Consider the following 17,663-nt stretch of genomic DNA (forward strand, 5'->3'; position numbering starts at 1 on the left):
CCGCTCCGCTTTCAAAAACGTTTCGCCGGCCCGAAGCCAATGTTGCGACTGTGCCGGGTCAAGTTGATGAAAACAAAAATAAAAGTTAGTACACCTTTTCGATATCGGGGCGCGCTTATTTTGCAAAAAGAGACTGAGGCGAGAATCTGGGTGCAAAGTCGCCACGGGCCTATGTTTACATATACGGCGTTTATTGGCAACTAATTACTGCCCGAATTGACATCAAAAGTATTCGAAATTTTATAGATTTGATTCCTAAACATCTTCCGTAGTCTTTAGTCTCGAAAATAGCTTTTCTAAAAGCTTCTGTCAAGTATTGTAATTTAACAGGCGACGTAGGGCTAGGATTTTGGTCACAAAACTTCAAAGTTACTCGCTATTTTTAATACTTTAAAATCGACAAACAAGTTTCTTCGCAAACCCTGCTACAATTCTTTGTTCCTATAAAAACACTTTTCTTTTCCTGCCTGTTCTCGACTTTTCTCCAGTAAACTGCTTCTTTACATAAGTTGCCAATTGTTTGGGTAGTAGAGTCCGTGTAGCCCACTTGTTGTGCAATTTCATCATATGAATGACCTGCCTGGCGTAAAAACTTTATGACCATTTGCTTAGCTACATCCATATTTTGTGTTTTTACAAGTTCCCAAAGATAAACATTTTTGCGCTATTGAAAAAAATGTTCTCTGTTAACTTTCTCCAAAAAAATGTTTGCTTATTTATATATTTATTTTGCTTGTTTCCTGACGCCATCGTTTTATTTTGCCGCCAAAATTTGATCTTACTTTTCCACTAAGATGGCATTTGTAAGAATTAGGCCCAAAATTTTGCCCGACCGTTCGAATACTTATGATGATCGATATAGCTTTGTTCCGATATCTGATCATCAATTACAAAATGTATTTTTACAGTTATTATTTCAACTTTCCATGTTCGTTTTAGGCTGGGTTTTTCTGCCAGTTTCAGTCAGTGTCCCAGAGACAAAGAGTTTTGGTTAAACTATAAAGCTGTTCAATTAATCGTCGAATTACATGAGTTTGAGTTTTGTTCCGCGATACATTTTCAGCTTCCATCTTTTATGTTTGACCGCCATTGAGATGTAGCCTCGCTTTCTTATTTATCAATGAGGTGGATTCTTTTCACCTATTCACCTCATTGATTGATTCATGCTTGTCTGTTATCGTTCTGCAAGGGGTCAACTCTCCGTGTTTTGAAAAGGTAATTAAGCATTCTTTTTTTCTGGAAGCTTTGCACAGGTGTGCACAAATGCCACAATAAAGAATTAGCAATGTGCATGCATACTTTTAATAAAGCTGCATCAGTCTTTTCGGTAGCGTAATGTAGGGGGATTTGCTAGGCCATATGTGGGCATAATTCTTGCACGATGTTTACAGGTCAACTAATCACAAAGAATCTTTAATTATCTGAAATCAGCCTTGACATACATGCTAGAATAAAGACTTTCGGTAAGATATTAGCTATGGCAACAGCTGCAGAAATTCTTGTACCCTGATTGCAGAGGTGCAGAGCTGGGTGTCTCATTTAAAAGTTAATGCAAAAATCAAAAGAGACTTTCCAGTTCTATGAAAACCGGGAACCAAAAATAATTGAAAACAGTCTGAATCTTGTAACATTTTGCCAGCCACTAGGCTCTGGGGGGAAAAAGCAAAAAATACGACCTTTTTCATAAGAAAACGCCCTTTTACCAGCATGAAACAACAATTTTACGCTTGAGGACCAGATTTGAGACTGTATTATAGTATATGTAGATATTGTTTTCACAGGTCTTCGGCATATTGTGTTGCAATGAACTCCATGATGAAGTGCTGCTGTAAAGGATTTGATATAGGAAGACTGTGATTAGATTTCCTTGTGTTCTGGCTATTAATCTATTCTGAAGTTGCCATTTGAATGTTATGATGTGTTGACAACCAGAAGTCTAACTTCCAGAGATTTCAATCTAAAATAAAAAACCACACCATTCCTTAGGAATAGAAACATATAAATCTTAAGAATTCAGCAAATCATGTGATCTCAATTAGTTTTGTTTATTAGAATTCCACAGAGAGTATCTTGAAAGATAAACTACGGTTGAACGAACATAACAAAACAACTTATATGATCAGGATATGATACTAGGCCACATTACGTATTCAGCATAAGAGTAGTAAAAACGTGTTCACAGCATGACTAAGCAAGGCTTAACTTAAAGTGTCAATCAATGATACTATGAGTCAAAACATGATAATAGTGAATATCTTGTCATTGTTTTCCTCGATCTAGATGTTTGGCTGTGGAAGAAGAGCCATGGCTCTGCATGCCAAAGCATTTTCTATTCATGAAACCTCTGGTTTAGTGGTAGCAAAATCTCTCAACACATCATCCTTTTATCATACAAAGAAATTTAATGGAGCCCTTCCTGTCTCTGAGATACCGGGGCCTGTGAGAGTCCCCATTGTTGGAAATATTCTTCAGTTCCAAAAGGCAGGCGGAATTGGCAATTTTAATGAGGCTCTAAGTATTATGCAAAAAGAGTATGGCAAGATTTTTCAACTCAAGTTTGGTCCTGAGCGTCTTGTGTGCATTTCTGATGTAGATATGATTGAGGATGTGTACAGGAATGAAGGAAAATACCCAAGAAGAGAAAAATCATTTCCAGCATGGGACAAATACCACAAGAAGCACAACCTTCCAAAAGGGGTGTTTATAGAGTAAGTAATTAAATTATTTTGGTTTACAGCAAATCATAGGACTTGATTTAATGAAATTAATCCATGTTTAATATGTGACATGGATCACCTATTCCAATGAACCTGGGATTTTAACTTTTGGAATAGATGGTAAAATTTTAGAGTGTGTGCTGATTCTAACAATGCTTAATTAAGCATTACATTGTGTCTATTTCAAGGCAAAATAACGAGCATGCATTGGCCATGTGTATATAAACATTTCATTGGTATATCTTCCTCAGTTGTTGCAAGACAACCTTAAGTTGGACTGTAGAGAGCAAAATCATTTTTAAACTTTTTCACTTTTAAACCTAGAACAGTTGTACAAAGACTGACTTTGTCAGCTTCCTTTCTGAATGTATTTTCTATTAACTTTAAATTTCTTGAAATTTTCGAACAGGTTTGTATGGGATATAAATCATAAAATGTCTTTGTATTCATAATATATAACTTCAATTAAGATCTTTTTTACTCAATATGCTCCCTCCAAGAATGCTTTCCTCAAAACAATACCAGTCATTTGATTAGAAAAGTCATGTTTTGATACAAAATTAACACCAGGGTATCTTTGGCAATAAAACAAATATTCAGCCTGTTTGATTGAATGTGTCACTGAGAGTTGTGAAAACATATTATGAATTATAGTAAGTCAAGGGTTCAAAGACTCAACCAGAGAACTTGTGTGTATATCTGATCGACGATTGATGAACATACAAAATAAACCATCCCTTGACTTATATGTCATTTCATAAACTAGCCAGTCCTATTTAACATGTTGAAAACATGGCACCAGAGAAGTGATGATGTGCCTATTGTGTGTCTTTATTCTAACTAAACTAAAATTGTTTACAAATTAACATACTTTTATACATAAATTCATATCTAAAATTAACATGAATAAGGTGAGAAAAACAAATGACAGACGTGTGAGTAAGGGTGATAAGTAAATTGATAGTAATAGTATGGCATAAGGTAAAGGAAACAATAGAGATTAGTGGTTGCATCATTTATGCCTGTGATATGAGAGTGATGTAGAGGATGCATGTGCTGCGATGTGAGAATGTGATGGAATGTATGGGAAGGAAAAATTAATGTAAACAGGTCTAAGAAGAGTCACTACAACTCTTCCTTCAATATGCAGTTAATCCCTACAAATAAGGATCTACTTTCCAAAGTCCAAACTGGCCTTGGGTCTTGTTTTCATGTAGCAGCTGAGGGGTCAAATGTTCTTAACTAACTTGCCCTTGCAACGACTAATGAAACTAGAATAGGTTCTATTCTCCTGTGACATTGCATGAAGAATTATAACCAATCAACTAAGGAGAATGGGTCACATGCTTCAAATATCTAGGGTCATAAATTGGAAGTTTAGTTGAAGAATCTTTTTGTGGGATATACACTCGGATTCTACCAAAATAAGGATAAAGGACATGCATCTGAGAAAGGTGTGGCAAATATGGGTGTAGTTGGATAATCCTCATATTGGTTTTGCCACACAAGCCAATCTCTGTTCCAAAACCTTCTTCTTGTTTCTATCAAACCTTTTTTTAGTTTCAATACCCCGCAACTAGGAGGCAAACAGTCTTTTTCTGTGTGCAATTTGTGACATTGCCTTGATTTGCCACAAAGTTTGCTTTGTTGTGAAACTGACTCTTGAACATACTGTATAAACTGGCTATGAGTTTATTGTTTGTGAGGATTTACTGTTATCCAAAAGATGTGTTTAGTTTATTCAAATGACCTAGAAGCATGTTCTTAATTTTCAACAGATACACAATATTATATTAACTAACTTTTCAGGGAAGGCGAAGAATGGCTAAGACACAGAAGTGCATTGAACCCCAAGCTTTTAAATGTGAAGCAAGTTGAGCATTATGCTCCTGATTTTAATAAAGTTATTGATGGACTCATGAGAAAGGTGATGTCAAGTAGAAGCAAAAACATGGAAGTGGAACATATTGAGAAGGAGCTCTTCAAATGGGCAATAGAAAGTAAGACATATTAAAATGCACAGTCAGTTAATGATGTTTTTAACTCTCAAACAATAATCAGAAGATGACCCAAATATCTTAAGCAACTGTGAAATAAACGTACTGGAATGATTTTGCTATGTTGAAATCCCTGTGAAATCTGGTGAAGTACTAGTTCACTTCTATTGTTGAATTTTTCGATTTTAGTGTTACTTATCCTTAAGCAGTAACAATCATTTACATTTGTTCGTTTATAATAAGAAAAATTCAAATTGCTCGTTTATCAATTCAATTGACCTTTGTTCGTTTATAATTAGAAAAATTCAAATTATCAGATAGCCAAATTGCTAAACCTGGTCCTTGTTTAATATTACTATCTTTTCTCTTGGTGTCGCAAGGGCAGAATCTATCAATTGAAACCCTTTAATGGATTAAAAATTTTTGTATCTGCTTCACTTAAACACGTTTTGGCCCTTTTTGCAAAGAAGGAAAATCAAGTCATAGCCATAGCATTGCAAATGCTTTTTGTTAAGTTCCGCAACTTGGAAGTGATAATGAAATGTGTTTAATGAAAGCAGGAGCGAGTGCTTGATTTAAAATATTATTTGGTATTGCTAATAGCAATCCTTCTTTATAAGATTCAATTTTTGATTAAATCCCTTTTGAAGGTGCTTGCACTGTGCTTCTGGAAACCCATCTTGGATGTTTTTCATCACATCCTGATCCAAAATATGAAGAGTTTATTGCTGCAGTGAATAAAATGTTTGAACTGATCTTGGAGCTGATGTTCCAATCTCCAATGGTAGATAAGATCATGGAGACCAAGCCTATAAAGGAATTCAACGCAGCAATGGATGTCATCTACAAAGTTGCAGGAGATGAAATTGATGAGAAATTGAGGAGATTTAAAGAGCAACATGGAAAAAAGATTGATGACGAGACTCCAAAAGAATTCATACCATATTTGTACTATGTTCAGGAAATGAGTTTGGCTGATATAAAGAGTGATATATCCTCACTTATGATGGCTGCTGTGGAGACGGTTAGTAATCAAGCTGTTTTATTTGATAAAATAATCACTGTATGAATAGAAGATTCCTGAACAAGTTGTATTTGTCAAGACGCTTTGCTTATATATGTTTGTTCTGGAACATTGTATATGAATTGGGTACATTTAAAAGTAAACAGAAAAGATAGTACTTAGCAGTCAATGTATTTGTGCAAAAGGGCATTGACTGCATGCATTTCTGTTAAGATGATGTACAGTAATTTTTGCCCTAGTGTCGAGTCAGATGGGTCCACCAGTATCCCTTCTACATATGAATTATGTTTGTCGATTGTTGCAATGCATAGTTTCAAAATGTTAAGTACATGCAGAGGAAAAAGTTTAAGCTATTTTTTAAACTATGATTTTTAAGCAGTTTTAAAATTAAATGATTTTGCCTCAAATATATTTATCTTTGCATATAAAAATCCTTTTCAAAATCCAGCTTGAGTGATATTTTTCAATTTAGGAAGTGATATAAATGTGAATGCAACTGTATATATTCAACTTCCCTGCAGACATCAACATCAATGCAAGTTCTGCTATTTGACCTTGCCACTAACCAACAAGCTCAAAGCAAGCTGCACGAGGAGATTGCAAACTTCATGGAGCCAGGAGAACCTGCTACAGTTGAAATGCTCAAACGAATGCCTTTTCTAAAAGCAGTAATCAAAGAGTCGATGAGGTAAGCACTATTTCTGCCAGGCATTTATTTATTAATTAATGGACAGCATGTCCTGTGTTTTTTTCCTACTTGCATATTTTTGTGTTTGTCATTAATTCTTTGATATGACCTTGTAAGATTACTTGTTACTGTTTTATCGTAGAATGCTTGATGCTCTATAGACAACGCTGTACATGCTTTGCATTGCAGAAAAAGACTATTCTAAAACTCTATTTTTGTGACCTGTCTCAGACAAGGTGTAATCAGTTATTTCAAGAGACCATTGACTGGATTGGACACTGAACCTACTTTAAATTTATACTCCTCATGGAAAGAAATTAAATGGAAACATTTATGCCTTCAAGAATAGTATTTTAATGCAATATGCATCTGTAGAAAGAAGACTTTTTATCTCAAAAAGTTGAGTTTCCAAAACTATAAATGTTTAACTGCTTATTGCGGAAGTGAAGTTAAATTTTGTTAATCAGACACCTAGTGCTAAAATTTTCTTTTTGATTTAATATGTTTTTTGTGTAAGATATTTACCCAAACAGAGTGCAGAAACATTGATGGCTGCATGGCTAGCGACTGCCGCGAAAGGTCTTTGAAAACATAAGATTTTAGCACTCATACCCAGACTACATCTTATTTCCAATGTTTTAACAAATGTGATAAAAATTTGGTTCATTGGCAGCAGCAAGGATGAAAGCATTTCTTCACTTTGTATGTGTTTGTTGAAATATGCTGTTGGTTTCCCACCTCAGCCAAAAAGTTTAACCATTTCAGTTCCACCTTGTATTGTATTAAATTCAAGCTATGACAATATGATGGGATGTTATTTGCCAGAGTTAACAACTTCTAGTTTTTCATGCTTGTCTGCTGTCTTGTTAGGCTCCATCCAGTTGTCCCATTCAATGCAAGATGGTTCATTGAGGACAAATGTGTCGCGGGATACAATATTCCTGCCAAGGTATATAAAATTATTTTTTAAATGCTTTTATTTAAACGCAATTTTTCTCCTCATACCAAACACAATTAATCTTTTTTCAAGATGCTTCTTTAGAAGTTTCAAAAACATTGATCAGGTTGAAAAAGGAATAATCTAATATTGTATAGAGTTCAAAATTGCTGACGTCAAAAAAGTTTATTTTAGAATTTTTGTTTTGTTTTTTCAATATAACTTGAAAGAACATTATGAAATATCTCTAATAGTGCAAAATCAGTTAATTGTACTAGAAATTGGCTGGGATGTGGCCACATACTTTAGTACTCTGTTTGTTGGGATCAGGGTTGATTTCTAAAAATTAACAAGGGGTTTCCAGGGACAATTTCAGAAGAAAGGGTGTGGTTTTTATGACTTTTCCCATATTTTCATGGAAACGAATATAACAACCAATGCTTGAGCAAGCCAATGCTTTTTACAACGGTTTTCGAAGTCAAGGCAATGAATTATAAGGAGAGACCGAAAAACACGATTTATAACAAGCAATATGAGGCTGCCCACCTTAAAAGAAAGAAATTATTCGAAAAGGCAGTAGTGATAAGAGAATCAACAATTGGTGTGCACCCTCCCCCTAGAAATCATTACTGGTTCGTCAGATAATAATTCAATTGTTGGGGAGAAAATGTTTATTCAAGGGTATTCTTGTTGAAAACCTTTGATGTCGAAGCAAACTGTTATTCATTGGAAGTCAACAGATTCTGTAATTTGATGCGAGGGAAGTAATAACTGTATGGGATAGGCGCAGACTTGGGACGGTGGGCTCCGGGGCTTGAGCCCTTTCTGAAGAACATTTAAGGGGCTATATAAATTAGATAGAAAATCACCCTCAGCTAGGCCTCTTTCAACTCTCTGCCGTCGGCAGCCGCCATTAGCAATTGCAATTTATTACTGAGCCCCTCCCCCCCCCCTCTGGTAAAAATATGATGAAAATGGTTGAGAAATTTCTAGAAAAGTGATGTATTCTCTTCCCTTTTCTAAATAACGATTCCCCTTCCCTCGATTCAATTTTGAATGCATGTTTTGAAACACAAGTGGCAGAACTGCTAATTCAACATTTATTCAGTAAGATTCGAATTTTCATGGGCAACGTAAAGTAGAAAATTGTGAAAATTTATATTATGTCTCAACCATTTTGCCTGCCCACCGTGTGAGAATATTTCCAATTTAAGCCAAATAACTTCAGGTTGCTACATTTTCTTGATTGTTCAGTTTCGTTGGTTTTACCATGAGATGATTCCCCAACTTCCATTGCTTCCATTATCATCAAAATTATAGTGTAATATTTTCAACTCCAGGGGTGCAAAGATTGTGTTTGGAAATAAGTTTTGAAATTGTCATTTATAAAATCGTAATGCAATCTGTGTTTTCATTTTTGGAAGAAGTTGGAACAAGCCTTACTTACCGTTCCATCCACATGTTAGTTAGTTAGTACAGATATGACAAATTTTATATTACACATTTATTATTAGGCATAAATAGCGAAGCTGGATAGGAAACATGGCTTATTGGATGTCATATTGTCAGGAAAGCCGCCCCTAGCCATTGGCCACTGACGATTCGCTAGCAAACTCGGCTAACCATGACACAAGGTTAATCGAATAAGCCTGTAATTGTTTATAACCTTCTCCTCTAGCAGATGGGTGTGGGGACTTGCAGACCGGCGGATTTGGGGGGGGGGATGCAGATTAAGGAGATCTAGTGAAAATCTTGTAGATTCTGGATCGAAAAGCAGGGGCGTAATTTTTGTGAGGATGAAGGGTACGACAGTGCAAAAATTCTTGAAACCTGCCATGATAGCGATTTGTGGACATCCAATTTGTGGAACCTTCTAGATGGATACGAAATTTCTTACTGACAGTAAGCCAATTGTAATTTTGTGCTAAGATTATACAAAGCCTTCACTTACAGCACATCGAAATACTACGGTTCTATCATTTTCTTCCTGATTTGATAGAGTACTCTGCATCATCGCTGTGTAATGTTGTTCTCTGATGTGAATAAGCATTGGAATTACTACTGCGACTATAACGTCTCACGCAATTATTACTGCATGGCGCGCTTTACCATTCTACCCCAGTATTTTCTATTTTGTGTTCCACTAATCTATTTAATGTTTGGGTTTTTTAGAGAGATAGATTTCCGATTAATCGCAAATTTTCCGACTAATTCTACTAGGTGCAGACTTTCGGTTAGAAAGTAGATCAAGTTACTTCAATATTTTAATGCAATATTTTAATGCAACATTACAATATTCTTCAGCATTTGTTTATTACTGAAATTTATGGGTAACAGTTGCCCTGCTTACTTCTTGACTGTATCGTCAATTTTTTTCAGCATTGTTCTGAGCCCGTAAAATATGGCATCTTCTTTCATCTTCTTGCATAGTTCGGCATTTTCAGAGATGTTGCTTGGTAAATTTCCATATCGAAAGAAGTCGAAGATATGTTGAATGCCCTCTGAACGCCTGTCGATATGATATTTCGCAGACATCGTTTCGCTGCGTTCTCTAACTATCCATCGATATACACCGTGCAGCAGTGAATCCATATCAGCTTTTCCCAACACATCAACACTGGTCATAATACTTCCACCATCATTAAAAATTAGCTCTACCTCTCCTGTGCCCAGAAATTTAATTTCTGAGGTCTCAGGCTCATTCCTGTGCTTCAAGTAATTTTGCAACTTATGAATCTGATAGTAATTCGCCTCCTGTTTTATGGCCTGCCAGAATTCATCGTTTGCTCCTTCGGGCGGTGAAATGCGGTTATACTTTAAAAACTCTAAGACGTACTCGAAGTTGTCTGGGCTGCGATCAATGAAATAGGTGTGGTAATCTATACCGTAACCTACTTTTAGCCCCAAAAGGCGCAGAGGACTATCGGTGGGTGCGTTCAAAAGAGTTGCATAGCTTGTTGTAAACCGTGTTCCTCCAACATTTAATCTAATTTCGCCAGCCATTGGAGTTATTGACTGCCGAAGCGTTGCCGGGGTGTCTTCAGCCATTTTTAACGCCCTCTCCTATCTCTCTGCTTTACCTCTATCTACAGGTAACCTAGAAAACGAATCGATGATAGCAATGCAAGAACTCAGAGTATTTTCCCTTTCTGAGAAACAGGAACTTCCTCTTTCCCAAGAACTCTCGTAGCTTGAAGGAAATGTGTCCAGATGTCCCAACTTGTCAAGTAACATCAAAATAACGGCTTGCGATTGGTCAGTATTCTTGCGATGCAAAACTGCTCACATGAAAAGCTAACTTCGCAGCAGGATAGATAAACAGAATGACCGTAATGGCTGGGGCGATGACATGTAAAATCACATGTTTCTGAAAACCCCCGCAGCGACTACATTTTGAATGAGTCACGATGAAATTTTTTGGTTTTAGGAAATTTCGAGAAGTCGCATAGATTAACTATCATTTGAGGTCAAAAACCAAATTTATGTATCCTTTTAATCTATTCAATGCCAATTACGTCATTTTCCTCGTTTACATCGTCTTCATAAATAGTTCTAACTGTCTTTTGTCGCCAATTTCAAAGGAATCTACCTCTGTCTTTCTATAGTTCAACTGTACTATTTCTTTCATTCACTCAAGGTATTTGAGCTTTTCAACACAAATTTTATTCTCTAAAGACAGCAAAATTTCCAGACCATCTTTTCGTATTAGAGACGGTCTTAAACTTTCCGGTTCTTCTTAAACTTTTAATTATGCTCTGTTTATAAACTTTCATACTATATTGATATAGAGTAGAGACTCTTTGAGTGCTAGAATCTTTTTCTTTGATTTTCTTACACATAAACAGATAAGATATACCGCTTTAATTTTGATTTTGCTGAAATGCTGTTCTGTGTGAAAAAGCTGCAAGGAAGGTTAAACCAAATTCCAAGAGGGTGCTCAAGCCCCAAAGTCCCCACGGGGCTCGTGGTTTTGGCTCTTAGAATATTGGTAGTATTTTGTTATCTCTAGTTTGTTAAAACCACTGCGAAATTTTTTCAAGACGGAATTCTGAATAGTTGTCCAAAATTTATTTCGACGAAGTTTCTCCGCGGAAAATTATCTCACGGAAATGTATATCATTTGTGTTCCTGAAAGTAGAAACTGGACCCTAATCGCTGATTCTGTGTTGCGTAATATGTACGCGTTTCCCTTACTTTTTTTTCCAAAAAATTTAAACCCTTTTCACTCAGAATTTATTGATATAATTATCTCACGGAAATATCATTTGTGTTCCTGAAAGTAGAAACTGGGCCCTAATCTCTGATTCTGGGTTGCGTAATATGTACGCGTTTCCCTTACTTTTCCTTTTCCAAAAAAATTAAACCCTTTTCACTCAGAATTTATTGATATAAGTTAAAAAAATAGGACAGCGGTAAAACTATAAATTCAACATATTGGTTACTTCACAACACTCCGTTCAATGTCTTTTATGAAAAAAAGGAAAAGTTGTGTCAAATTCCAAATAATATTCCAGATTAGTGTGACACCCCCCTAATCTGAAAAATAGTCGATTTCGCAGGGCAATGGAAGATTTCGCAAGGCGCCAAGAAGAGCTTTATTGCCACGCAGAAACGCCACCTCTGAAACGCGTAAGGGGCCGTTTAGGAATTTTGAAATGGAAATATCATATTTGTTATGAACCTCCCTTCCTGACATTGCACTTTAGAGAACGGAACAGGTATGTCAGGGAAAGCTCCGTTAAAGCATTTTTTACCGAAAGTCATAGCCAATTGATGCAATGATTGATGCATCCGTTTATGTTGGGTTGAAAGAATTTTCTAGAATGAAGTTTAACTGTAATCTTGATTCTAATATATTTTCATGGGCGTAGCCCCCTTGCCGAGAGTCGTGTCAGTGTTTGACAGAACAATAACCCCCAATTTTTGGGGTTTGTTCCCCTGTTTCTCGGAAACGCCCCCTCAAACACTTGATCAACATTCAAATTCGTAATCTACGCCCAAAACTACATTAGATAAAGTTGGTGTCGTAAATTCTCCGCTCGGATGACAATAACCTCCCCCCCCTCTTCCAGCCTCTGGACTATACAGGTTGTCATTTCACGCAAACACAACCCCGACTTTCCTCCCGTCTTCATGAATGGTACTGATTTAGAAATTTTTCTAAATTCTAATTACTAATTTTCACAACTTGGCCTTTCTGTATCTTTTCAAAAACTGCGGTTCCTTTCCAGAACACGTTCATTCTTCTCTCCATCAACAATTTATAAGTCCCAAATCCGTGCTTCCTTGGAGTACTGCTCCAATATTTTGGGTTGTGCTTCTACATCTTCCTTGCGCCTACTTGACAAACTCCTATCCAACGCCATTCGCCTCGTTAATTACCGTAACCTTACCAAGTCCCTTCAGCCTCTTTTCGTCGGCGCTGTGACAAAATAAACAATCTTGATATTTCCTCTCTCTCTCTCTTTTCCTATTCCCTTGTTAGGGCTTAGCTATATGTTCTTGAGTCTTTCCTTATCATCAACAACGGAAAATGAATAAATCATTTAGACATGTAGAAAAAAATCAATCATCGAGTGAATAAAGTGTGGTGGATATTAAATCCCCTAGCGCCAGGGGCGGCGCCACAGGGCGAACTGGGGTGAACATGTCCACCCTATTTTTTTCAAGATCGACTTTCTAATTTGTTCAAAACAGGGGTGTTCGTTTTCTTCTTTGAGATCGGAACTTTTTTTATTTTGATGGTCAGTTACGGTTCTTTGCAGATATGTTAAGCTGACATAGAGTATGGTGTGTTGGAACATAAGTTCCGTAAATACATATTGAGAAACAAAAATGAAGATGATCTATAAAACACAGCTTTATCGTGCCAAACAGTCGGTTCTTAGCGTGTGGCCTTTGCCTTCCTTCCTCGATAGAGGCTTTTGGCAATAATTAATTTTGAAACTTGTACCCAAACCTTTTTAAGCTGTAAGGATAGTATAGTTGCAACCCCACCTGTTACAGCTGCATCACTTTTTAGCCTCAATGTCAGAGGAAAGGTTGGAAAAACTTGTTCAAATCAGCATCGATCGAGATATGGCAGATAAAATAGACAAAGGAAGCCTCGTTAATAAGTTTAAAACCATTGTGCTAGCTAAAAAATACCGCTCTGAAATTAAAGTTTATGTTATTAGCTTTTATGTGTGTAAACCTTTGCCTATGAAATTTAACTCTCTTCTATTGAGGGTTTCAAAATATATCAAACTTGGTTATCAATAACGAGCACGATTTCTCGTACGATGTTGCACCGGTTTCTCACCCAGACCCCTTTATCAGCCCCACCCCTTCATTGTCCACCCCACTACTTTGGGGCTGGCGCCGCCCCTGCAGTCACCTCATACTTCATGGTTTTGAGTTGGCAAATAAGTTTCTCTTTTGTATACGACCAGAGTTTAGTAGTTTCCTCTTTGACTATAAGCATAATATTTTTATGTTGGCAGACGTGGATTATGTTAATGCACGAGACAGCTTCGCGGGACAAAAACGTCTTTGAAGATGCCGAAAAATTCAAACCTGAACGGTGGCTACGCGATGAAAGAGGTGAACATAAGATACACCCTTTCGCCTCGTTGCCATTTGGATTTGGAACGAGAATGTGCCTTGGTAAGCTTTTAGTACTCGATGTAAATTATGAATGGAAATGCACCAAAATATGGCGTATTAAGAAAGGTGTCAAAACGTTATTTTTTTAATGCAAGCTATAATTGGCTGTTCACATTTATCAATGAATGCGAGCTGTAGCTATAATTGGCCTTAAAACACAACTTTATGCTTAAGCTGTATTTTGCTTTATGCATATAGCTGGATGAACATGTAGCATGCCATTTTAAGTTTTTGAAAATGCGAGTGTAAAAAACTGTAAAGAACGCACAGCCTTAACACTCAGGCCCTGTATAACATGAACGCGAAAGTATGGCTAGTATTTTGATCCGGCAATATTTCTCCAAGAAATCCTTGAAAAGGTCCTTCGCTAGTATCACTGCTATTTCTCGTCTTGTTTGACGAAATTTATTTAATAACGCAATAAAAAATATCATTTTCTAACCTTTCTTTGCATTCTATGTTGTTATTATTTTTCAATATTTTCTTTCCTTCGTGTCTAGGGAGAAGATTGGCAGAGTTGCAAATCCAGCTTCTTACTTCAAGAGTAAGCCTTCTGTTTCTGATTGTTCTGCCTTTTGTTTATAAACATAACTATGATTTATCTATATTTCTTTCTACGCAATAGCTATAAAGTTTTTTTGATATATAAGAATGTTCTTATCATAAGCAGATCTGAGTTGACATGGTCATTGAAAATACTTGACGCCCACTAGTAAAGCCAATAACAAGGTTAATGTTTTAGCAAAAACGGAATTTGTTTTCTTGGTCTAAAGTTGGCATTAGCTTTTTCACGGGAGTCACTTCATAGGGACAGACATTTACCTAACATTTTCCCGTGTCTAAGTGGCAGACAGCAGACCCTTAGAGCAAACATTCGCACAGTTCAGTTTTTACATCTTCAACTTTCCAGTTTTATCCGACTCTCAGAACCTTTTTTACCCGTTTTTATTGTGCCTTCATTGTAATCAAATTAAACAACCTGTAGCAAAATGATCCTTAGACCGTTTTTACCATGGTTTTTACCAAGGCTTATATGTCTTTAGTATTGTTGAATAAACAAGCCTTTGGAACTCACACCTTCTCAAAAGTATTACTGACTTCATGATCTGGCCTGTTCCAGACGTGTTTTTACTAAGATAATGTCACTTGTTTTCTAAAGGAATTCTAATAAAACAGCTTTTTGATTATGCCATTTAGTCAACAGAACCGTTCATTTTTCTAATGGGCTTTGCTATATTCACTTCATGTTTTAAAACAGGCGTGTTGCCTTTGTTGTGGATTAGATTCAAGGGATAACTAATCGCTTTGATCAAATCACTCAAAGTATATTAGCTCGTATTTTGAAAACAGAAGTCAGCTGATTTGGCTGGTACTCTAAAATGAAGTTTGAGCAACATCAAACACGCATTTGTATTATTTTGAATTTAACACAATGTACAGACCAGTTCGACGTTGTTTTTATCGATCACCTAAGTATTTTATTTTCGCTTTTTAGATATTTGGGAAGTATGTGGTTGAATGTGATCACAAAACGATGAAGATGGTCAGCGGTGGAGGACTGAGCAAGCCCAATGTGGATCTAAATTTCAAAATTTATGAGAGATAACGTGGACAGATTAGAGCGCTGAAAACAAAAGTTTTGCTTAGCTTTTTACCATTTTAATTTACTAGCATTTTAACAAAATGTTTATAAAATTTTATAGATTAAAGGATTGTTAGGTTTACCAAGGAAACCGCGTCATATGCCAAAGGCCCTATGAATCCTAGGGCTTTCTTATTTACGAAAGTACACAAGTACTTCATTCTAATAAAAAGATTCAAAGGTGTTGAAAAAATCTAATAAAGTGCGCTGTTAGCTATTTTTATTAATTTCATTTCTGATTCAATTTCGCTGTTCAGCTTTTGGCCTTTCAGGCTAAATTTTTTTCAAATTTTAATTTTTGCTTTGTAGGATTAGAGCTGTAAACTATTTTGTATCTTTTTTAAATTATAGATTTGTCAGTCGATTTAAAATGCTTGCATTTTCTTTCATTATACACCGTAAACTCATTTTTTACGTAAATTGTACGCTTTTTAAAAAGACAGGACATTAGAAACCTCCAGAACTCTATCATTTTGTAGTCTGCAAACGTGAATTTGTGCAGCCACAATGTTACTGTGCAGTTTTGAAAAGGAGTTCGTGGAGGGTCAGTTGAAAATGGCTTTTCCGTTTCCCTTCCAGGCTACACGCCGTTTCCCTTCCCGGCTACACGCCGCCGTTTCTCTTCCAGGCTACACGCCGCCGTTTCCCTTCCAGGCTACACGCCGCCGTTTCCCTTCCAGGCTACACGCCGCCGTTTCCCTTCCAGGCTACACGCCGCCGTTTCCCTTCCAGGCTACACGCCGCCGTTTCCCTTCCAGGCTACACGTCGCCGTTTCCCTTCCAGGCTACACGCCGCCGTTTCCCTTCCAGGCTACACGCCGCCGTTTCCCTTCCAGGCTACACGCCGCCGTTTCCCTTCCAGGCTACACGCCGCCGTTTCCCTTCCAGGCTACACGCCGCCGTTTCCCTTCCAGGCTACACGCCGCCGTTTCCCTTCCAGGCTACACGCCATTTCCCTTCCAGGCTGTTGTTGATAACAACTGTGTAAATATATATCTTTTGATAGAGATGGAGTCCTCAAAAACGCCTCTTAGACCTCCAATAGCTTAATTCATTTGATTTCGCTATATGTTTTGCCTTTGGCTTTATTAGTTTTCTTGATCTTCTTATGTCCTGTCTATACTCTATGCACCCATTCAAAAAATTTCATTCATATTTAAAAACGAAATAACATTTGCATTCACAAACAATTTTGCATTCACAAAGTATTCATTCCTACGCATAATCATTTGCTTATATATAAATTTACTCAAATTGTAAGTAACTTCTGATAGTTTAAGTTTGCTCTTCGGAAAATGAGCTTTTTATTGTTTGTAATTTCTTGATAATTAGCTGTCATTTAAATGTTGTATTTATTTGAGACTCCTTTATTCTCTGCAGCAAGCTATTTGCAAAGCTGTTTCTTTTGGTTTTCTGCAGCAGCGTAAGGCGTGAAATCGACCATTGGTTTTGCAATTCGTTCGTAACACCTTTCGATCTGTTTTTAGATGGATCCTTTTGCGAATATTTACCTTAGACAAGTTTAGTATTTGAAAACTTTTTGTATATTCACACGAAGATGTTAGCTTTTTCGTGAAAAAGGAAATAATCAGAAAGACAGTATTGCTTTTACCATAAGCGCAGACTTAGGGGGGCTTCAGGGCTTGAGCCCCTCTTGGCGAAAATTGAGGGGGGGGTGCTCAGCCTCTCCTGGGAAATAGCTCACTTGGCTAGCAATTTGTTAGACTAATTTTGCATATTCTTGGTTTGACGCATCAAAATTGTCTGAAGAGATTCAATAAAGATCAAATACCAACGTCAATGAAAAATGTAAAAGAAAATCACCTTCCAAGGCAGGCTCCCTTAGCAACTGCAATTAATTTTTAAGCCTGTCTCAGATCCTGTGCGCGCGCCCTCAGAAAAGGAAGCATTTTAAAGGTGGGTTACTGCAATTTTGCGAGTACTGATGACAAGGTGTGTTAGCGTTTAATAGCGCAAATTCTACAAATCAAGGACTATCTTGGAAATAGAAAG

At 36.8% G+C, this 17,663-nt stretch overlaps 1 protein-coding gene across 1 annotated transcript; it reads left to right on the plus strand.

The window, feature by feature from the left end:
- Positions 1–1,083: 1,083 nt before the first annotated feature.
- Positions 1,084–16,325, plus strand: LOC135680986 (1,25-dihydroxyvitamin D(3) 24-hydroxylase, mitochondrial). The gene is made up of 9 exons (XM_065195237.2): positions 1,084–1,215; positions 2,281–2,708; positions 4,527–4,717; positions 5,365–5,738; positions 6,260–6,426; positions 7,297–7,375; positions 13,846–14,008; positions 14,509–14,552; positions 15,504–16,325. Exons 2-9 carry the CDS (start codon positions 2,281–2,283, stop codon positions 15,612–15,614), a joined length of 1,557 nt encoding a protein of 518 aa, XP_065051309.2. The 5' UTR covers positions 1,084–1,215; the 3' UTR covers positions 15,615–16,325.
- Positions 16,326–17,663: the final 1,338 nt, after the last annotated feature.

This window comes from Rhopilema esculentum, chromosome 18 (genome assembly GCF_057945365.1).
Source record: "Rhopilema esculentum isolate cy_ngs chromosome 18, ASM5794536v1, whole genome shotgun sequence".
Classification (NCBI taxonomy): domain Eukaryota; kingdom Metazoa; phylum Cnidaria; class Scyphozoa; order Rhizostomeae; family Rhizostomatidae; genus Rhopilema; species Rhopilema esculentum.

Coding starts and splice junctions, on each gene's coding strand:
- LOC135680986 (XM_065195237.2), top strand. CDS start 2,281: ATGTTTGGCTGTGGAAGAAGAGCCATGGCTCTGCATGCCAAAGCATTT. Junction 2,709..4,526: donor CCAAAAGGGGTGTTTATAGA/GTAAGTAATTAA, acceptor CTAACTTTTCAG/GGAAGGCGAAGAATGGCTAA. Junction 14,553..15,503: donor TCCAGCTTCTTACTTCAAGA/GTAAGCCTTCTG, acceptor TTCGCTTTTTAG/ATATTTGGGAAGTATGTGGT.